Source organism: Echinops telfairi, unplaced genomic scaffold, assembly GCF_000313985.2.
Source record: "Echinops telfairi isolate 266 unplaced genomic scaffold, ASM31398v2 ScPeMD7_17;HRSCAF=63, whole genome shotgun sequence".
Lineage (NCBI taxonomy): Eukaryota > Metazoa > Chordata > Mammalia > Afrosoricida > Tenrecidae > Echinops > Echinops telfairi.
The window spans coordinates 6385803-6410234 of NW_022103914.1; the positions used below are offsets into that span (position 1 = coordinate 6385803).

At 36.3% G+C, this 24432-nt stretch overlaps 1 protein-coding gene across 14 annotated transcripts in view; it reads right to left on the reverse strand.

Annotated features, from left to right (window-relative positions):
• The window catches only part of DLG1 (discs large MAGUK scaffold protein 1), a 245648-nt gene that overhangs the window by 49804 nt on the left and 171412 nt on the right, over nucleotides 1–24432 (reverse strand). For all 14 annotated transcript variants that reach the window (XM_045287595.1, XM_045287590.1, XM_045287588.1 and 11 more), the window contains 3 exons: nucleotides 20989–21106; nucleotides 18271–18427; nucleotides 14186–14288 (listed from right to left, as the gene is read on the reverse strand). In XM_045287595.1, the coding sequence (XP_045143530.1) occupies nucleotides 14186–14288; nucleotides 18271–18427; nucleotides 20989–21106 (378 nt within the window). The remainder of the gene's footprint in view (nucleotides 1–14185; nucleotides 14289–18270; nucleotides 18428–20988; nucleotides 21107–24432) is intronic.

A 24432-nucleotide genomic window follows, 5' to 3' on the forward strand; every position in this document is an offset into this window, starting at 1 on the left:
AGAAACGATGTACAAATGCGCTTTACACAATTGATGTGTGTATGGATTGGGATAACAGTTGTATGAGCCCCTAATAAAATGTTAAAAAAAAAGACCAAAAAAAAAAAATTAGGTGCCTCAGCTGATATTCGGGTCGGCTTATACTTGAGTATATAGGGTATATTACATTTAATTAAAAGAGAATTTCCATACTTTGGATAGAAGCAGCAATTTTTCAGTAGGCACTGTTGTCATTCTATTCTAATTTTCATATTAAAAATTAGGTCTGTGGTCAACTTATACAAAATGCTCTGATTTACCAGGGGGAATCAGTTAACCTTACATTCTAAATATAGTATAGAACTCAAGTAGAGTCAATAATACAGGAAAAATACATCCTTGCAACTCAATAATAAAACCTATGGAAATTCATTTGACAGTAGATGAATTATCAAAATGCCACCGTAGTAAAGAACAAAAGCAATCTTAAATAACAAAATTTATCTTTACAATATTTTGATAAAAATGTGACTTTCTCTTCAGTATATCATATATTCTCTTTGCAAAAAAAAAAAAGACTGAACTCATTAATAAAACAACTTTAATAACTTAAAAAAAACCTGCAACCCTTTCCCTTTACATATACCCACTCCTCACTTATTGATGTGATTATGTTCTAACGGCCAGGTCATGATGTGAAAATGGCATTATGCAAAACTGGAGGATAGCCACATCGTTATATAAATACCAAATTACATCATTACATTTTGGACAATAAGTTAGTGAAAGGTAAGCATACTCATCCTCTCATAGTCTAAACAGATGGCTTTACAATTATGAAAAACTCCATCTGATTTTATTATAAAGCTGTTCTATTTTTGTTAGTGTTATTGCCATACAATTTACATATCATACAAGAGTTCAATCACATCAAGAAGAGTTGTAAAATCATCACCACAATCAACTATAGAACATTTTCTTCATTCTTGTCCTCATTATTATTAATTCCTCATTTTTCCACAACCTCTCCTGCCATACTCCCAAGGAACCACAAAACCAGTACTGTCGTTATAGATTCACCTATCGTGGATTTCATATACAGAAAAACATTTAAAGAGAAACAATAACAACAAAGTAAAATATAAACCTCAGTAGAAAAGCAGGAAATACTAAAAATGAATTTAAATGGATACTTTAATACTTAAAACAAACATGCTAAATTTTAACCTAACTGCATTTGCAACAATCCACTTTCTAATGCATTCTGCATGATAGCAAAGCTATTCATAGCCCTTGTCCATGGTCAGAGAGGATTCACCAGGGGTTTAAATCCAAGAATATTTCCCCTTTACTTTTTTAAAAAAACTGAAACAACTTCAAAGTGAGTCATAAGGGAGAGGAAATGCTAAGATAGTGCATTTAATTTAACCATGTCTGCCACAATTGACTTTACAATGCTGCCTGATAACAGGGCTGGCCACATTCTTTAACGATGATCAGAGGAGGATCACCGAAGCATAATCCTTGTGTGGGTCCTTTTCACTGTCATTTATAGCCTTCTGCAAATCAAGTGTTCACAATTTAAGGTCTGATACATTCTCTCCTTTAGATTTGGATTACATATATTATTTATAAGCCTTGGATCACATAGGCTGGTATGCTTTTTCCATGTGGACTTAGTTGCTGTCTTAGATGGCTGCTTATTTGAAAATAAGCCTGTAAGACTCCAGATGTTATTCTTTCTGGTAGCCAAGAGCCATCTAATTTCTTCGCCACACATTGCTGTGGCACCTATATCTTCAGTGATCTCTTCATGAAGGTGAGCATCAAGCAGGGCCATGACATAAGAACTAATTGTTCTTAGATTAGGGCTAAACCTAAGTGCAAGCCCAAAATTAATTCATGCATCTATGGTTTATATATATGTCTCTAGCTCACCTTGCAGACATCACTGTCATTTTGTTAGCCAACATTATCAATCATCCCCCTAGGGGCATCACTTCTACTGCCAAGTCAATGCTGACTCATAGTGACCCTACACTGCAGGGCTGAACTGCCATTTTGAGTCTCCAAGCCTGAAAATGTTCAAAGTAGTAGAAAGCCTCATCCCCTGCGGAGCTGGCTTGTGCTTTTGAACTATTGACCTTACATTTAGAAGCCCAATGCATAACCACTGATAGTGCCATTAGTTTAGCATATAGCTGGTCTTACGGTAATAGTAAACAACCTGTCTGTGAGTTTGCATAGCTTAAGGTAAAATAAGCACGATTATTATTTTGTCTTCTTTTCACCACCATCAAGCTGGTTTAATGGATACTAAAATTCAGTGAGCAGCAATTTACCAAGAAACTTAAGTACTGATTTGTAGTTAATTTACATCAGCCTTCTCTGCATAATTCCTTATGTGACATAATTCTGGACTCCACGCTTGAGTTATTAACCCTTTGTGGCCGGTGTTCCCGACTATAGTAATGGACAAGATTAAGGTGAGATTAAGACTTGACTTTAGTAGAGAGCGTCAACCAAGTGTTTGTTTCCTTGGGCATTTGTTAAGATTCTCTTAGTAGAGGGAGCGACTTAAGAACCAACCTTTGTTCCTTGGATGGGCTTTATACACTGGTATCACTGTATATAACATCATCCCATCACCTGGAACGTGATTTCCTAACTGAGGTTTGGTAGAAGCATTTGGAACAGTTGCTTCCTGAGTAGCAATGATGCCAAATGGATACATAACTATGTTCTTGTTTTTTTTTAATTTTCACCTTTAAAATTTTTGTTGCTTTTACAATTAAGTAAAATACTCACAAAATTTCAGAGTAAAACTTGTAAAATAGGGGTAGTCAAAGAAGTCTAATTTCTATTTCTTTACTGTCTTTCTCTTCCACTCCTCGGGCCATTATGCATATACATCATTTAACAAGGTTTATGCTTCTCATTTTAATAATATAAACAGATACACACATCCAAACAAATCAGAAAGTATATCTACAAAATCAAAGAAACTTAAAACAAACAATCAACCAAATGAAAACAACATCTCCCCATCAAGGCCTTCTGAAGGTCTCTCTAAATCTACTCTGAAGAATTCCATGCTCTTTGATTTGTACCACATCAACATGACAGTTTGGGAATCATCAAGGCACAATTTATGTGCCTCTGAAATGTTGAGTTTTGGAAAAAAAAAGAAGTCTGAAGGGTTAAGATCAGGACTGAAGGGTGAGTTGGGATAAGGTTTTCCACTGAAGTCCTCCAGCCCTTGCTATCGTCTAAGCACGGGGATGTGCACTGTCATGAAGGACAAAGAAAAAGGCCCAGTGCAACTTTCCTAGCCTTTTTTTCACGAGTGTAATTTTCTGAAAACATTTTCCCCTAATAAACCACCATGTGTCCCTTGAGAAAATCTACCAAGATTACCCCTTTGAAGTCCTCCCCTGTACCAGTCACTCTAATATTCTGAGTTGACTCCGCTGCTTTAAATTTAACATTTAGTTCTTTCCAACCTTCCTCAATATTAGTTCATCCATATAAAAACTGCTATTTTTGTGCTTGACAAAAAGGATGTATGCATGGATTGTGATAAGAGTTGTAAGAGCCCCCAATAAAATAACTTTTAAAAATTGTAATATTTTTCTTGGGCAGCATTTACATAAACTTGTTGCAAAGCTTCAATATTTTGGAAGCGTTCCACTTGAGTTTTGCTAAAAATATGTGTAGATGCCTGCTTTAGCAGTCCTTGTGGAGCAGTTCTACCCTGTCCTATATGGTTGCTATGAGTCAGAATTGACACCCAAGGCAGTGAGTTTGGTTTAGGATTGTCTAAGCAACCACCATATAGCAAATCACCCACTTAGGGAACTACTGGTTTATTTTAGGAACAAAGTATTACATTCATTGTCAATAAATTTCACTGCAGCCTTTATATATGAGTCAGTTATATTTGTAGTTTCTTCTTTGGGCATGTTGACCCCACTGTCCTCCATGAAACACTGCTGATGAAATTTGGGTAACAATCTGATTTTCTTCTTTAAGGGATTTTTTTGTTGTTGTATGTGGGCAAGATTAGAGGTTCAAATAACTTTTTTCTTTAAATTCCAGTAATTTTACTAGATATTTTCCAGGTATATTATATGCATAGGATTCATTTCAATATGTAGCTTAACACAAAGAGGCACACCCACACTTCCCCCCAGATGTGTTCCTGTCTAAATCTTTTTGGTACATGTTCTGTGTCATTGACTGCTTTTTTACTCAAGGAGATTCCTTCATATGACGGAAGTGAGAGAAGTTGTGGAACAATGGAATTAAAAGATATTGGCATCCTCTGGGGATGGTGGAGGTAAGTAGTATGCCAAGCAGCAAATGGTCTGCAAGAAGAACTTATTTGGGTGTCTGCTGTGGAGTTGATCTGAATTTCATGAATTCATGTGACTGTTAGTATGAGTCCATAATTAAATAATTATTTCAATGGATTTAATTTGACTCCATTATCGAATGCTCAAATTGTTCCTGGTTTATCCAGTGGGAGGCCTTTCAGACTGGATACTGTTTCCACCAATTCCTTGAGCATTTCTCACCCCCACTTGCCTACAGACCAACCTTGCTTGTTCTGTCTACCTGATAGCTCTAGAACTTAATTGCCTGAGATGTAGAAGAGCTCCCTATTTTTTATTTGAAAAATGTCCTACATTTTAATTCATGTCATAAAACTATATAAAAATTGTTGAATGGGAAAGTCATTTGTTAGGTAAACTTTTACCTAAAAGCATAATAAAATGTTGAAAAAATAGTTTTCTATTTTTCACACATTTAAAAAAGATCATTTTATTGTGGGCTCATACAATTCATCACAATCCATCCATCCATCCACTGTGTCAGCACATTTGTTGTCATCCTCATTCTCAAAACATTTTCTACTTCAGCCCTTGGTATCAGCTCATTTTTTCCCCTTTCTCCCCACAAACCTCCCACATGAATCCATGATAATTTACAAATTACTGTTATCCTGTCATGTCTTACACTGTCCAACAACTCCCTTCACCTACTTTTCTATTGTCCGTCCCCCTGGGAGGGGGTTATACGTAGATCTTTGTGATGTTTCCCCTTTGTACCCCACCTTCCCTCTTACTTCCCGGTATCACCACTCTCACCACTGGCCCTGAGAAGTTAATCTGTCCTGGATTCCTTGTGTTTCCAGTTCCGATCTGTACTGGTGTACATCCTCTGGCATAGCCGGATTTGTAAGGTAGGATTGGGATCGTGATAGTGAGTGGAGAAAGTATTAAAGAACTAGAGGAACATGGTATGTTTCATTGTTGCCACACTGCACCTTGACTGGCTTGTCTCCTGCCTGCAACCCTTCTGTAAGGGGATGTCAGATGGGCTTTGGGCCCTCATTTCACACTCCCCCTCATTCACTATGATTAAGATTTTTTTGTCCTTTGATGTCTGATACCTGATCCCACTGATACCTCATGATCACAGTCTGGTGTGCTTCTTCATGATTCACACATCTTTTTACGAAAATATGTTGGCTCTGGTGAAACAATTTTTGACATTAAAACATTTTTACTTCTAATAGTTTTCTGATTCCTAACATTTGTATTTTTTCTTAAACTTGGTTATAGGGCAACAAATGTATAGATGTGCTTTACACAATCGATCTATGTATTGTGATGAATTGTATGAGCCCCAATAAAAAGATTTTTAAAAACTTGGTTATGAAATATTAGAGTACAGTTTTGATTTGTTGGCATATTCTAGTATGCTGTCATTATCTGTATAAATAGACAATAATTATTTTCATTTTTGAAAAAGCTCTTCACTGGATTCAATCTTAATCATGTCTGTTATTCATTTCTGTGTGAAGTTAGTTCCTGAAGTTTCAGACAGTAATTTTTAGTCAGGACAGTGTTTCCTTGCGTTATAGCTCTGGACCAAGAAACAAAACAAATCCCCTTTAGCAATGAGTAAATTTGGATTGATATTGACTACAGATCCCTACAGAGGGATCTCATAACCATCAAGAGCCAGGAGTGAAGCATGTACTCTAGATTTGAGATCCCTGTGTCCTGAACGTCTTGGATATAGAAATACCACCAGAGGAGCAGCAGCTGAACCAGGAGACAGAGCATGGAACATAATGGTGGACACTTCCTGCGGAGCAAGAAAAATCGAGCACTTTTGTGTGGGAGGCTGGCTTTTGGAGGAGGGTGACTGGTCACTTAATTTAGGAAATTGGGTTTGCTGAACCACAGAGCTTGAGTTGAATGCCTTTAAGCTTAGGCTTATCATGGAGTGGTACACTCTTTTGGGCATTTATTATAGCAGACCAGAAAGAACTACGTAAGTTATTATAGGACACTTAAATTCCAGATATTAAATATTTAGATATTAGAAAATTCCATTCATCCCTACTACAAATTTCTTAAATTTCTCATCTTCTGTTCATGGCTACTCATATTTTCATAGTCTGCAAGCATGTTCAGAACATATTTCAACACTTTGCTTAAAGTTATTTTCCTTTGAAGACTCTCATTTTATTTACTCAGTTATGATTCCTACCTTTATATTTCTTCTTTTAATTAATTGAGACTTATAAGCCTGTCAAGTATTACCTTTTACCCACCCTATATACATTTTCTTTTGGTAAAATCATTCTCTTAAAAAAATCACATTCCAAAGTATACTAGACAAATCATCATTTGAAGGGAATTTTTCTACATTCACTATTTCAAAAATGCCTCTGCCAAACTGTATTTCTTTCGAAGAATATCTGAACTGCCTACTAAAAGTTAAATGCTTTGCTCATGAGGTAAATTGTTTAGTAGTTGATTTTCTGCATTATGTTCCCTTTCTTCAAAAAAAAATAATTTCATTGGGGGACTCTTACAGTTCTTATCACAATCCATACACCCATCCATTGTGTCAAGCACATTTGTACATCTGTTCATCATTTAAAAAATTTTTTAAAAATCATTTTATTAGGGGTTCATACAACTCTTATCACAATCCATACATACATCAATTGTGTCAAGCACATTCGTACATATGTTGCCATCATCATTCTCAAAACACCTGCTTTCTACTTGAGCCCTTGGTATCAGCTCATTTTCCCCCTCCCTCCCTGCTCCCCCTTCGCCCTGAACCCTTGATAATTTATAAATTATTATTATTTTGTCATCTCTTACACCTTCCGACGTCTCCCTCCCCCACTTCTCCGCTGTCTGTTCCCCCCCAGGGAGGAGGTTTTATATAGTCCTTGTCATCTGTTCCCCCTTTCTCCCTCACCTTCCCTCCACCCTCTCGATATTGCCACTCTCACCACTGGTCCTGAGGGGTTCATCTGTCCTGGATTCCCTGTATTTCCAGTTCCTATCTGTGCCAGTGTACATCCTCCGGTCCAGCCGGATATGTAAGGTAGAATTGAGATCCTGATAATGGGGGGAGGAAGCATTCAAGAACTAGAGGAAAATTGTATATTTCATTGTTGCTCCACTGCACCCTGACTGGCTTGTCTCCTGCCTGCAACCCTTCTGTAAGGGGATGTCTGGTTGTCTACAGATGGGCTTTGGGCCCCCATTTCGCACTCCCCCTCATTCACTATGATTAAGATTTTTTTGTTCTTTGATGTCTGATACCTGATCCCACTGATACCTCATGATCACAGTCTGGTGTGCTTCTTCATGATTCACACATCTTTTTACGAAAATATGTTGGCTCTGATGAAACAATTTTTGACATTAAAACATTTTTACTTCTAATATTTTTCTGATTCCTAACATTTGTATTTTTTCTTAAACTTGGTTATGGGGCAACAAATGTATAGATGTAAGGGCATGTCCAATTTCCCACAGATGGGCCTTGGGTCCCCACTCCGCCCGCACTCCCCATCATTCACAATGCTATGATTTTTTTTTTTTTGGTCTTTGATCCCTTCGACGCCTTGTGATCTCACAGGCTGGTGTGCTTCTTCCATGTGGACTTGGTTGTTTCTCAGTTAGATGGCCCCTTGTTTATCTTCCAGCCTATAGGACCCCAGATTCTATATATTTTGACAGCCGGGCACCGTCAGTTTTCTTCACCGCTTTGCCTATGCACCCACTTTGTCTTCAGCGTTTGCGTCTGGGTAGGCTAGTGTGCTTCTTCCATGTGGGCTTTGTTGTTTCTTAGCTGTATTTTCTTTCTACTTGAGACCTTGATAGCATTTCCTCCCCTCCCCCACCACCCTCCTTCCCTCAAGAACCCTTGATAATTTATAAATTATTATTTTCTCATGTCTTACACAGACCACTCTCTCCCATCATCCACTTTTCTGTTGTTCGTCCCCCTGTGAGGGGGTTATATGTCAATCATTGTGATCAGTTCCTCCTTTCTTCCCTTCCCCTCCTGGTATCACTACTCTCATTATTGGTCCTAGGGGTTTATCTGTCCTGAACTCCCTGTGTTGCGAGCTCTTATCTGTACCCATGTACATGCTCTGGTCTAGTCAGATTTGTAAGGTAGAATTGGGTTCATGACTCTGTGTGTGTGTGTGTAAGCATTAAAGAACTTGTGTGTAAGCATTAAAGAACTAGAGGAAAGATGTATGGGTTTCATTGGTGCAATAATGCACCCTGACTGGGTGGTTTCTTCCTTGACCCTTCTGTGAGGGGAAATATTTCCCCTTTCAACTTCTAACCTTTATTGTTTCCCTTAAACTAGTATTGAACAGAAGAAAAATGTGGCCTTCTAATCCCAAAAGAATTCAGTCTCAGAAAGTCACAGAGGTGGTTCTACCTTAGGTTATAGCGTTATTATGAGTTAGAGTCATTTAGACGGCAGTGAGTTTGGTTTGGTTTTTGAGTGAATAGCAAGTAAGAGACTTGCGGAGAAACTGGACTCTCCTAATGTCCTTTAAATATACAATGCCTACTATGAAGAAGAAAACTAATTTATACTCAATGCCACACAAAACCTCTTTTGAAGTGTTGAAAAGCAAGGATGCTATTTTAAGAGCTAAGGTGTCCCTGATCCAACCCATGGTATTTTCGATGGCTTCATATACAAGTGAAAGTTGGACACTGAATAAGGAAGATGGAAGAAGAGTCAATGCATTTGAATTACGGTGCTGGTGAAGAATACTGAAAGTATCATGGACCGTCAAAAGAACAAGAAATCTGTCTGGGAGTAAGTAGAGCCAGAATGCTGCTTGGAAGCAAGAATGGTGAGACACTGAAAGGCATGCTTTAGATAAGTCATCAGGAGAGACCAGTCTCTAGAAAGGACAAAATGCTTGTCAAAGTAGAGGGGTAGCAACAGACAGCAAGGCCCTCGACAAGACGGACTGACACAGTGGCTGCCAACAATGGGCTCAAGCATAGGAACAATTGCGAGGAGGTGCAAGACTGGGCGGTGTTTCCTTCTGCTGAACTGAGGGTTGCTTTGAGGTGGAACCAATCTGACAGTACCTAAACAAAGAAATATTTCAAAACCAGAGCGTGATAACTCTTAAACGATGGATATTATGACTAGTTTAGAGAAGACAGGCTGGTTGCTTTTAATTAGCACTAAAGAGTTGAAAGTTAAAGGTATAAAAGTAGACTACAAATGTTAATTAGCATAAAAGCAGGAGGCTAAAAAACTTAAGTGGAAACTAAAAATCACCATGGCAAATGCTTGCCAAGAAATACAACTGTCTAAACCACTCTATTCAGTCTCCACCTCTCATCCTTTTGAGTAGCAACGAAAATCATAATCGAAATAGAATCTGGAGATTAGGTACATCTACAACATAGGTTTGATTCCAACTCAAAGCAACCTGAGACTGTAAATATTCACAGGCATACACAGCCTCATCTTCCTCTTGAGGAGAAGCTGGTGGTTTGAAATGGTAATCGTGCAGTTAGCAGATTCATACCTAATCCACAGTACCATGAGAGTGCCACTGAGGAACAACAGGATAGGATATCTAAAGTTTGGGCTTTCCAAGAAGTGAGCTAGCTCTCGAGAGAGAGTTCAAAGGTGAAGAAATCCCCATTTATGTACTAATAAACTGTGTAACTGGCAGGTTATTTAACCTCTTTTTGCTGTGGTTTCCTCGTCTAAAATGTAACTTGGATAACAGTAACTGGCTTATACATTATACTAATTTGAAAAACTAACAACGTAACACTTTTAGTATTGCCTTGGCATACAGTTTTTACTCTTATTCAAACAGGAAGAATTTAATCTGATGAGAATTAACAGACCTAGTGCTTTTAAATGTCTTCCAAAGTTATTTTTCTTATAACTAAAAATTGAAATTTAAAAAGTTCACAATTTGGAAAAGCTGTATTAGAACTTTATAGAAGATTAATAAGGTAACCTATAGATTCTGAAAGATAAAAACTTACTCCTACTAAAAGCTTACCTCTTTACTCTGTATGTGTATATGTCAGATTACCAATGAAGCTGAGAATCCCAAGGGATTCATCTCTAGTAAAGACACTAACTGCAAGAAAATGATTATCAGTGTCAGGAGATACCTTGTGTAGTTCTTAAAACGGCCAGTTCACTAAGAAAAACTATCTGATTCTTATCTTCAATTAATATCCCTGATCCTCATAGTAGTTACATATTGATGATATATCTAGAATGTTTTCTTAAAGTGCCATACAACAAAAGTATAACAAAAGTATACCTGTTAAAAATACATAAATGATATCAAAGTAATAAAGGAAGCTGTATTGTGCCACTGTCTAATAAACAAAAGGTAAGTAGCAACACAGCAAAAAGGGCAGGTAAGTTCTGCAAATATGTACCCCAAACATACCATATATACTCTGTATTTAGCCTGTATTTCTTTCCTTTGTATCTTCTTAATGACCTTTTGCTTTCTTCATGTCTGATAACCTTGATGTCATCCCACAATTCATCTGGTTTTCTATCATTAGTGTTCAAATGCCAAATCTGTTCTTGAGATAGTCCCTGCCTTGTTGGTCCCTGCCTTGTTCTGACTGATGATACTAAGCTATCTACAGATGTCATTGGTTCGATTCCTATGCAGGCCATGTGCACAGCTGTAGTAAATGTTGTTGAAAAAAGGAATTTAAAAGTATAAGCTGCAAAATTCTACCATGACATCTCTAGTTGCTTTATCATCTTATTTCTACAGCCTTCTTTTGCAACTCCTGATCCTTCTTTATTTCCAGCTTTCACAATTGAATCAAAGGTAGTTATGAATTCATCTTGATCAGACAGCTTTCCTTTCTCTTTATGTCTGTTTCATTCAGCTTGTTTCCTGATATGTCCTCTAGCCCTCCACTGAGTTTTCTGCAGTGTCTGTTCACCTTTGTTTTCCAATCTCAGATATTAGTTGTGGTTTTTTTATTGGATATTATTTAATTAATAATAAGAGAATTTATTATATGATCTTGATAAAAACCTATTCCCTCAAAATTTAATTAGTTGGGTTTTAATACATAAAACATATCATTCCATATTTCAAACACATCATATAGAATTGTACAATTCCTATCACAATCAGTTTCTAACCATTCTTTTTTCACATGGACTCCTTGACATTGTCTCCCTAATACCCTACCACCACCACTGTACTCTGCTCCTCCTGCACCCCTTATTCAACTTGCTGTCCCTACAGGTTCACATACAGAAAAATGGGAAAGCATGTAACACAGCTTCAAGAGGGTGACCTACACTGACATAACACCTGTGAGATACACTCTACTAGAACGCACAAAAAAACCCGAAGAAAATACAAACCCAAAATACAGAAAATTTTGGAAACCAGATCAGGTCCAGCCTGCATCATACGGGGGAATCTACTGACAAAGTTTTAACTGTTCAGGTCAGATCTATGACTTTGATCTTCTATACTCTCCCAAGCACTCTGGTGACCACTTTCGTCCCTTCCCATAATTTTAGAATAGGGGGAGTTCTCTGGAGGCTTATTTCCTATGTGTACAGCTCCACAAATGAATCTTAGGCTCCCATTGCCATCCCTTGCCTTCCGCACACACACTAGATTCTCACAATTTAGGCTCAGATACTGATCTCTCCTTTGTTCTTTCCTGGGTTCTGCTGGCTCAAATTAATTTCTTCTTCTTGCACTACTTTTCCCCCTATAGTTTTCACCATTTATACCTTTTGGTCTTCTTCAAAGAAGTGAAATGCTTAAATTATTAAAAATATTAAGGCCAACGTTTCATTTTATTTTAGCCAATGGTTTCATGTGAGTGTTTGTCTGGGCACAGGTGTGCTCATGCGCGTGTGCGTAGGGGGCACACTGAGTAAGTGAAATATTTAAGTGTTTAACTACTGGCTGAAAGATTGGCAGTTCAAGCCTATCAGATGGGCTTGTAAACAGGCCTGACGATCTGATGAAGTAGTAGATAGTTCTACTCGGCACATAAAAGATCACTATAGATTGGAATGTATGCATGACTAATCTCTACCTTGCCAAACTTTGCAGCATATTCACATGTCTTCCTATTAACACTTCTGTATTAATACTAACCTGGTTAACTTTTAAATTGTTTTCCACTGAATAAGTTGAATTTTGCTAAACCGGGTATTTGTAGGCTCAGGTGTGTGCAAAGGAAGGGAAAAACAGGTTATCTTTACAAGCTTATAAACAGAAGGTTGTCACATTATGTGATGCTATAGAGATACACTGCTTTACCCACACAGGAGTTCTCTGCTTTTCTAATCCAAACAACATCAAGGAGGGCTGTCGCTCTAGCCTGCTTACCCCAATTTCCATGAAGCTTGACAAAAAAAAACCCCAAAACCAAAAAACCTCACAATGGTTTTGTGTCTATAGGTGCCCCTCACCTTTAGTATTGTTATATTTTGTTTTTTGTTAAAATTGAGCATTCTAAACATTCTGTAGCTTTTTCTTCCCTTCTTTCCATGTATCTTTTGCTAGAACTCAGTTATTTGAGCAACCTTTGACTGTGTTTTGTTGTCTAAGTATTGACTCTATCATCTTAATTTTGCTTAATATGAAGTATGAGTAGTATAAGTAGGGTGTAAACGTATGTTTGGTTTTCCTTGTTACTTTACTATTGTGTGCATTCCGGGGAGGGTGATTACCCTTAATCATACCTAAAAGTCTACATTCTTTATCAACATATGAAAGGCTTTCATACTAAACAAACTCAGTCGAACTTCGTTTCCTATATAGTATACCTTTATGTTGGCCAAAAGATAAAAAAGCATGCATGGTTCCAATAGGCAGTATTCCCGCCTCCCCCCACCCCAATTAATAGATTGTCATTTGCTATTATATGTTAAGCCTTACTTGTTTGGTTAATGTGAACAATTTGTTTGGAATTTACCCCCATTGAGGTTACTGAGTCCCAAAAGACTGAGGTTTACAAGGCAATGGAACCTAGGCACATACTATGGAATAACAAGTACTATCTTTTTTGCCACTTTGATTAGCTAAAAACCCTGTATGTTTTGCTACAAAAATAAATTCCACTCCATGAAAAGAACTAAAAATATAACAGTTGCTAAATTATCATTTAGCTCATGAAGTAACATCATTCTTTTTTCATCATGTTGTTTATCAACCTTAACTAGTAGGCTATGTATTCTTTTGGGTGTTCAAGGTTTTAAAATCCCACTGAGGTTTACTGGAAAGTGGTTATGCTGGTGTACACTGGAGTCTTCAGTATGTTTAAAATGGCAATCTCAATTTTTCCATTACCACTTACTTCCCTTAGGGATTCAGCAAGGTCATATCCATGCTACTTCACTACCTACAAACAATTACAAGGAAAATTTGCATTCTTCTACTTATCTTAAATAACAAAATGTTATTTTATTGTTAGAAACAATGTCTTAGACTTTGATAAAATATAACCTAATTCAAAAGCTGTAAAAAGTTCAGATGACTCAAATTTCTTTAAGACCATTACTATATTTGCATACGGCTTTATCATTATAGAGTAATAAACTATGGAAAGGCATACATTGGATTACAACCTGAAAATTAATCCAAATAATGGTAGAATGCTTAGTGTAGTTGGCTGATATCAATTCTTATAACCTAATTATCATATTTAAATACATGGATAGTAAATTTGGCTCAGGCTAGACAAATATTAGATTAATAAAGCCAAACCCAAACAAAAAAGGTAAACTTAGAAAATGAGACATTGTTAAGATGAAAACTTAAACTCTACATCTAAAATAAACATACATAGCAAGAGTTTATTACCTTCAGGTCGATACTGTGCAACAATTGTGACAGCCTGACCAGCATTTTTCAATGCAGCTGCTGCCTGCTCATGGCTGGCAGCTCTGAGATCAACACTGTTTACCTGTAAATCAAACCAAAACTTAATTTGAGAATTTAATCACAATGACCAACAATCATAATAGCTTGTTCTTTAAATAGGCATTTTTAAACAATTGTAATTACTTATAAGTAAAATAATTTCTTGTGATTCACTACAAATGTATAGCACAATGAAAGATCAATATAATTCAAAGCAACTTTATTTATTACAAACACCGTGCTTAATGTCAAGTGAACAAAATCAAAGCATTTCTAACTAATTTTCCAGATGGTTGTCTATCAATCTCTTGAGCAAGTAACCTGATAACTTGAAAAAAAAAACAACAATTTATACAATTCACTGTACTAAGAATTCAAACAATGAGTGAAATATGAATTAGGTTTATAGCAACCTTTCACCTATTTATACAAGCTCATCACCTCTACTATTCATCTCAATTCCAATTTACTTTCTTCCTGCCTCAAACTAAAACTTCCATTTGTTTGGTTTAACAAGGAGTTACTTGGAAGTAATAAAATAGCTCATATTTTAAGAACTTCTACAAAGTAGCCAATATATCTAGCACATGCTGTAACCTAAGGTATATTAAGGGGTTATTTATTCACTTTCCAACATAAGACAATTTTTAGAGCACTTACATTTAAGTTTTTAACTTTTAAAAAGATATATCAGTTAATACAATAGAACTGTTAGGGCCCTCTGGGGGGACATGGGAGAGAGGTAGGCGGGGCAAAGGAAGTGGATGTTGACAAACCCAGGGACAAGGGAACAACAACTGCTCCAAAATGGGTGGTGAGGAGGGTGTAGGAGGCCTGGTAGGGCTTGATCAAGGGCAATGTAACCGAGAGGAAGACAAAGCGGGTGCATAAACAAATGTGGTGAAGAAAGCTGATGGTGCCCGGCTATCAAAAGATATAGCGTCTGGAGTCTTAAAGGTTTGAAGGTAAACAAGTGGCCATTTAGCTGAGAAGCAACAAAACTCACATGGAGGAAGCACACCAGCCTGTGTGACCATGAGGTGTCGATGGGATCAGGTATCAAAGAGCAAAAAACCGTATCATTGCGAATGAGGGGGAGTGCAGAGTGGGGACCTAAAGCCCATCTGTAGGCAACTGGACATCCCCTTACAGAAGGGTCATGGGAAGGAGACGAGCCAGTCAGGGTACAGTGTAGCAATGATGAAACATACAACTTCCTCTAGTTCTTTAATACTTCCTTCTCCCCACTATCATGATCCCAATTTTACCTTACAAATCTGGCTAGACCAGTATATGTACACTGGTACAGATAGGAACTGGAAACACAGGGAATCCAGAACAGATGAACCCCCTGTAATTATGTAAATATAGCTTTCACTTACTTATTCTGCATATTAATAATTGTCCTTTATAAAATTCTAGCACTAAAAACCTTGTTACATATTTGAAGACTCAAGTAATCAGGCGTTATTTTCATTCAAACACCAACTGGCAACACTGTGGTCCCAGAAAAATGAAAACAAAAATGGATATTACTTATTTTGTAAATAATCAGTTGCCCCTCTTTCTGCTCTGGCTATAGTCCATATGTGAAGTATATTCTCAAAACAGTAGGTTGGAAGAAATATGTTGATGTGTCTAAGTATGTATGGGGATGATGAAATGATGAGGACTAATCGGGAAATTTGTAAAAACTACAATTTATATATCTAATATTATTTTCATATTATCTTCCAGACACACACATAATATCTTTATTTAATTCAACTAGGAATATTCTGCTTTCCTTATTTTATATTTGTAGTTGGAAAAGCCTCTTTGATTCAAAAGAAATGATTCCAAAGAGTTAACAATAACATATAAGAATGTTGATCTAGAATATAGTATTTCTAGATCTCAAAAATAAAGTTTCAGAAAATATTAGCTAACCTGTTTTAATTAAAAAACAAACAAAAAGCAGTATAGCACAATACAGTGGCCAGGAGGAATCCCGACTTTACTATTTATTAGCTATTATTAGTTACTATGGATAAATTTATCCTTAAACTTTAGTGTTTTCCCCTATTGGAAAAAGGGTGATAAAATTATAATGTTGGGAGCTTACTATATCTAATGTAAAACATTTATGTAGAAACATCCTTTATTCCCCCCACCCCAAAATTCAGATAGCACTGGATGTCCAAAAATGAAGTACTACTGAAAATAAGCTCGTAATGCAAAATTTAGAATATGAGAAAAGTCATCATGAGTCATTATGAAACAGCATGCATTAGACACCTACAAACTTTAGAAAATAGAAGTATTTCATAGAAAAAAATAAAACCTGTTAAAATAAAGATCTAAAAGGAAAATCTGAAAACAAAGTAATCAAACCTTCACTGAAAATACCAAAGCAGACCAAAAAAAAAAAAGGAACCAAACATCATCCACTGAAATTAAAATCTTAGTTTTGGCTTAAGGAGCTGATTGGATAGAGATGCATAAATCTATGAGCAATAAGCAGATCTGAAGAAATACAGTGCAAGGAGACAGCACTAAAAAATATGAAGAGACATGGAGGAAAGAATGTAGAAAGTCCTTTCACGGGCCAGAATTAATATAACAAGGGAACAGAAAAATGTGACACGTCAATAACTAAGAAGTTTCTAGAATGAAGAAAACACACAACTCCTCTGATTTAGGATCATACTGAACCTCAATCAGAATAATAAAAGGCTAACGAGAGGTGTATTTTAGTGTCACTGGAGTATACCACAAAGAATTCTTAAAAGCAAACCACAGAGAAAAAAAATTGTATACAAAGAACAGTAAGAATGAAAGCAGAAAGCATAAAACAGTATCTTCAAAGTAGTCAGAGACAACAGCTCTCAACCTAAAATGCTAAATTGAACTAAATTTATGCACAAATGAAAAAACAGATATTTTCCGGCAAAATTATTGATGAAAGAATTAGTAAAGCAAGGCTCTCATTAAGGATAATTTGGATATTTGAGACTTTGCTTTTTACAATCACTAAGGAAAATTCGACTAGTTTGTGGTACATAGAGCTAGAAATACTAAATAACAAGTCTTAAACAATAACTTGTTGATCCAAAATGCTGTTACCCACTAAGAAACACCAAGAAAGAAGTGAGATACAAACAATGGTCAATAAAGACACTGCAGACCATATGGCTTAATTATCAAAGAGAAAAAATTTTAAATGACTAAATTATATGGCATAAAAATAAAATAAATATAATATTGAAAACAGCGTGATAGAATCAAGGCTTCCCAAGACCTTTGTATTGTACTATTGGGGAGAGTAATAGAAATATTAGTTAGCAGTTTGTCTAAAATTGTAATAAATAACCACATGCAAGCACAATGGAAAGTAAAAAAAAATATGTTTGGGGTAACTATCAAGGGGGCCGTGGAGGAGTGAATATATCCACAAAACCCCACAGCTTTTGAGTTGATTCTGACTTACAGTGATGCTATAAGGATAGAGTGTATCTGCCCCCAAGCGTTTTCCGAGGCTGCAATTTCTAAGACTGCCATGCATGTCTTCTATGGAGCGGCTGGTGGTTTCAAACAGCTGACCTTTCAATTAACAACTGAGCACTTAACCACTGTGCCACCAGAGCTCCTAAAGTTAACACAGCTACATTAATATCAAGTGACAGAGATTCAAGCCAAAAACCACAATTATGATTAAAGAGGTCTATTACACAATGATAAAAATATTACCTCACCAGGAAGGAATGACAATTTTAAGGATACCTGATAGTATAATTTCAATGCTAAACCTATCATTATATTTGGACAGCTTAAAAAATGTCTCAGTATTAGATAAATCAAGTTGGTAATATAGAAATGTTATAACAAGCATGAGTTAGTAGACGTATACAGAACCTTGCAGTCAAGAGAGAATGCATGTTCCTGTAGAGCACATTACTAAAACATTAAAAGAAAATCTACATAAAACAGATCTGTGATTTATAATTAAGTTTTAAAGTAGTACTATGTTGATTCCTGCACCATACCGATATAATGCGATCTCCCTTTCTGAGCTCTCCGCTGAGATCGGCAGGTCCTCCAGCCAGTATAAAGGAGATAAATATCCCTTCTCCAGCCTCACCTCCTACAATGTTGAAACCAAGGCCTGTTGAGCCACGATGAAGAACAACTTTTCTTGGTTCCCTAAACGTTAAAAAATATATTAAAAATCTTAAATTTTAATTGAACTTGATGTACTGTATCAGTGGTAATTTTTTATTGATAACTCTTATTTTTCAAAAATTCATTATTAATTGGGAGTTAATACATATATCATTCTATAGTTCAATCATGTCATTCTATAGTTCAATCATGTCAAGCAGTATTGTATAACTGCTACACAATCTGTTTCCAAATTCTTTTCCTTCTTAGACTCCTTGACATTGTATCCCTTTTCCCGTCCTTGAAAACCTTATTCTATTTGCTGTCCCTGTGGGTTCATCAATCCTAGGTTTCATATACCAAATAACAGATACCACAACTTCAAAAAGGTAACTTCCAATGATATGACACCTCTGAGATACACCCTAATATGAACAAACAAAAACAAAACAAAAATATAGATAATGCTGAAAATGAGAACAGGTCTAGAGTGCATCAGAGGGGGACCAACTGATAAAGGTTTAACTGTTCAATGTTTATCAAGGGATAAACCTATCCCTTATATTACCAACATTTTTAAAAGCTAGAGAGATTCTTTGTAAACCTAAAAATTAGACGTCGAAGTAACAAGAAAAACAACCCTAAAACTAGTTATTATTAGCTTATATTAAAGAACAAGAAACCAAAATAAAAAGGAAAACAAGAATGTGAAAATTAAAATAATAAATGCCTACTTAGGAAAATAAAACACGACTTCAAAAAGTTCATGGAAAAATTCCATTATTTTAAAATTCTTATATTAAATTAAAGATATAGGTAAGCACTAAATGCATACAGATGAAAGGCTAAAGCCAAGCTGCAACTCTGCTAAGATGGTGGGGCAGGCCCCAGCCCGTAGGACTGGCTAGGATATAGGAAGGCCCTGATTAGAGGAGACATACGATCATGCCTATAGGTTTAATGGACATAAGAACTGATGTGTAGCCTTTTTTTACTTTAAAAAGGTTTTTTTGCATCCAAGAATGGGGTGAGAGATAATAGGAAGAATCAAGGCATTCTTTCACTTAAAATATGTGGGGCTTTAAGTTAGCTTAAATAGATAGTTTTTATTGTGGGACTTGCAAAATGTCAAAATTAAGATAGTCAATATAAAAGAAGCAGGAGTATATGTGTATGTATTTACACAAATATTTAGTAAATTATAGTTAAGAAAATAATATACAAGACAAGGACAGGACTTTATACATTATAACCTTAATAGAATTCCCCGCAAAAATCAAATCTTTTCTGGAAAAATTAGGTATTTAATATCATATTAAAGATAACCACTTCTTTCATGTTAAAGTTATATTAATTTAAAAGATGTGGCACAATGATTTCAGAATATGTGCAGCTGAAATGATAACAAGAAGCAAAAAAGTTGACTAAGGGGAAATTAAACTATGATATGCTAACAAAGATAGCAAATTAGGGGATATATTCTGGTTAAGTGAAATACTGCCTCACAGAAAAGTTAAACACATAGTAAAAGTATTTGTGTGACAGACAACAGGCAGAAAAGAAAACCATGTATTTTAAGTGGCAAACTATGAAAAGAGCGTAGAGAAAAAAATCCATGAACAGTTTTTCTCTTTATTTCTGTAACAACAACAAAAAAGTCTGAGAGCACTACCTAAAGACAAATAACCTAACATTCATACTGCAAATAGATCAAGAACACTTCCCTTTGTAGTACTGTAATTTTCATTCTCATTCCAACACAATTACCAAGTACCCACTAAGTTTCTAACAGCATTTACTCTTGAAGAGGACAAAGACAAATATTCTGCCAAGAGTCTGGAGTCAGACACGGAGAATAGTTAAGTTTCCAAAATAAGAATAACAATAATAAAAAACCAAACTCACTGCCATCATGAGCGTCTATAACTCTTTACCACAGTACAAACTCCTGTCTTTCTCACATGGAGTGGCTGGTAGTTTCAAAGGGTTTCAACTTGCTGACAATTACCACTACAAACTATAAATGTAATATTACTATACTGAATAATAGTTTTAAAAAGCTTTAAAATACCTTTTCAGGTATTTCTCTAAACTTATTAGATTTTGTTGGGACAAAAAGATAGTTACTCTAAAATTCAGTGTAGTAACTAATGTTAGATGGAAGTAAGTTTTAGTTATCAGGATATCAAAAGTATAGACCAAATAAAGAAAATACCCCTTGTTGAATTGAGAATTAACAAAATAATTGCTACAATAGTTTATAGGATATTCCTTAAGTATATTACTAATAAAGTTTTAAAATTAATCTAGTTTCTAAGGATGAGCAGTAACATAGTTGGTATGTGAAATACAAAGATACTTCAGAAAGTTCATGAAAATGGAATTGAAAAATGAGGATTTCCCACAAACTTTTTAAAGCCCCTTCAAGTTTATACACTACAGCCTTCTCAATATGGGGGTGGGGTGAGGGAAATCAACTTTAAAGTCATCATTTACCAAAAAAAAGTTTTACTAAGAAAACTGTGGCTCCCTTACATGGTTAATTGGAACTACAACTAACAGAGTTAACTTTATGTAAGAAAGATGAATGTGTAGTTTCTTACCTTGTGATTTCATCATCTCCAAGCATTGATTTTGAAACTGGAGAGTATCTGGATGGTGATGCTGGTGTTTGGCTCAAATATGAAGACGGGCTAACATGGTTATCAACAGGCTGAGAAGCTTCAAAACAAAGAAAATTAAAAATACTTAAAATGAAACAAGTTGTTCAGCATCATATCTGTTAATTGTGAAGTCAATGTATTTACATGATTTATTGGTAGAGATGATTTTATTCATATCAGATCAAAAATAAAACAAGCTTACTGCCCAAGAAACAAGTTCAATACATTCAAATCATTAAAGTAATATTACCCCACCTGATTTCTTTGGGAAAACAGAACTAAAAAGTTTTATATTGCTATTTATACAATGGAATCCAGGAATTATCATATGAGATTCTTACAGAAAATATAATATAGTAATTTTTCTTACTAAACATTTCTGATGAAACTAAAATAACTTAATTTTGTATAGACTCAAACAAAACAACAAACCCTAACCCGCTCCGCCTTCCGGCCTGAAAACACTGCTGTTGAGTCACTGGGTGCATTTGAACTATCAACTTTTAATTAGGTTACAATCCACTTGCATCACCAAAATAAAACAAAGCAAAAACACCAAACTCACTGCAATGGAATCAATACAGTCAGTACAATTTTATAAACTACCATTTAAAAAAGTATATGCAATCCTTAGGCAAGACATTCAGAGGCTAGACAAGTTGTTGAATGTAAAACTGATGATTTGATTGTAACCTTCACATAATTCACATTTAAAAAAAAACAATATATACTCAAAATTTATGAATGAAAGGCAGCAGCTTAAAAATAGCACTGCAGTATAAAACCTCAACCTTGATAACCAGCTCTGGTCTGTCAAACAAATGTATATCTATTCCTTATAGTAAATCCACAAAATAATGAAAACAGTTAAAAAGCATAAACAAAACCCTATAATAGTTAACTTCACTAATAAATAAACAGTAAAAATATTACGAATGGGTTGTCATTCCAGCCAAAGGTACAGACATAAAAAGGGCAATTAAAAAAAATAATTTTATTGGGGGCTCCTATCACAATCCAAATATACAACCATTGTGTCAAGCACAATTGTACATTTGTTGCCATCATTTTCAAAACATTGTCTTTCTACTTGAGCCTTTGGTATTGGCTCCTCATTTCCCCCCTCCCTCCCCCATGAACCCATGATAATTTATAAATTATTATTTTTTCATGTCTTACACTGACCAATGTCTCCCTTCACCCACTTTTCTGTTGTCCGTCCCCCTGGGAGGGAGTTATATGTAGATCATTGTGATCGGTGCCCCCTTTCTCCCCCCACCTTCCCCTCCCCCTCCTGGTATTGCTAATCTCATTGCTGGTCCTGGGGGGCTTATCTGCCCTGGATTTCCTATTTCCAGCTCTTATCTGTACCCATGTACATGCTCTGGCCTAGCTGGATTTGTAAGATAGAATTGGGGTAGATAGTTGAGGTGGGGAGGGGAAGCATTAAAGAACTAGAAGTAAGTTGTATGTTTCATTGGTGCTATACTGCATCCTCACTGGCTCTTCTCTTCCTTGTGACCATTTTGTAAGGAAATGTCCAATTGTCTACCGATGGGCTTTGGGTCTCCACTCCGCACTCCCCCTCATTCACATTGATATAATTTTTTTGTTCTGGGTCTTTGATGGCTGATACCTGATCCCACTGATACCTCATGATCACATAGGCTGGTGTGCTTTTTCCATGGGCATTTTGTTGCTTCTCAGCTAGATGGCCGCTTATGTATCATCAAGTCTTTAAGACCACAGATGCTACATCTTTTGATAGCTGGGCACCATCAGCTTCCTTCATCCCATTTGCTTATGCACCCATTTTGTCTTCAGTGATCATTTTGGGGATTCAGGTTATTAGAACAAAGTGTTCTTGCGTTGAGGGAGTACTTGAGCAAAGGCCCAATGTCTGTCTGCTACCTTAATACTTAACATATAAATATATGTACATCAATCTATTTCTCTATCGTTACTATATATTTACATATGTACATGCCTGTATTTAGACCTCTATAAATGTCTTTTGCCTCCTAGTTCTTTCCTCTATTTCCTTTTACTTTTCCTCTTGTCCCACTATCATGTTTGGCCTTCATTCTGGTTTCAGTAATTCCTCTCGGTTACATTGCCCTTGATCAAGTCCTACCAGGCCTCCTACACCCTCCTCACCACCAATTTTAGATCACTTGTTGTTCCCTTGTCCCTGGGTTTGTTAACACCCACTTCCTTTACCCTACCTCCTCTTCTCCCCTGGCCCCCTCCCCTGGTCCACGGGTCCCCTTTTCTCCTCCGGTTTGTTTATCTCACCTATCTTATCTACACAGACATGTAGAGACAACAATAAGTACAAAAACAAAACACAAAACAGAGCAAAAGCAAATAACAAAAGATAAAACAAACAAAAACCCCACCCAAAAAAAAAAAAGGAAAAGCCTATAAATAGTTCAAGGTCTGTTTGTTGACCTTTAGGAGTGTTTTCCAGCCCAGTTTGATGGGGTGCCACATGTTGGCCCCCAAGTCTGTTTTTAGTAACCGCCAGGGACTTCACTGCTTTGCTCCCCTTGCTGCTGTTGCACACCCTTAGCATTTCACCCCATGTGGTCAGATTGGGCACAATTCCCGAACTGTGCCTCCAGTGTTGAAGGACAAATATTTAAGTGATTTCTAACTATTCTTTTCAAATACCCAGGTTAAAAACAAACAAATTCACTGCCATCAAGTCAATTCTGACTCATATAGATCCTATCAGACTGGATAGAACTGCCCCGTAGGGTTTCTGAGACTCTACCTCCTTTCTTCTGGGCAGCAGCTGCTTGTTTTGAACTGATAACCTTGTGATTAGCAGCCCAACATGTAATCCACCACACCAACAGGCCTCTCTAACACTCATCTAAGCAACACATTTCAGTAGTAGCTTTCAAAGACACAACTGAGAATTTCAATAATTAATGAAAACACCAAGTTTCATATTTAAAGCATTATTTAACATTCTTGAATCTTTAAGTATGATAAAGCTACAAGGCATTTCAAAATTCAGCAGCAATATTATCCACCTATGATATCTTAGTGGAAGAAAGATGAGGCTTTCTACTCTCGTGAAGAGCTTATAAGCCTTGAAAACCCACAGGTCGTTTCTACTCTGTTCCATAGAGTTGCTGTGAGTCACAATTGACTCATTGTCATTGGGTATCTTTCAAATTATTGAGTACCCTCTGAATACAAAGCATTGTTACTCAGTAGCAGCCAGAGCAGCATGTGTATCAGAGCATACCTGTGTTCCATAGGTTTGTCGACGGCTGAGTTTTAAAAGTATCCCACTAGACTTTTCTTTCATGATGTCAGTGGGTAAATTATAACCTCCAACTACTTGGCTAACAGCAGCTGAGTGTGTACCTA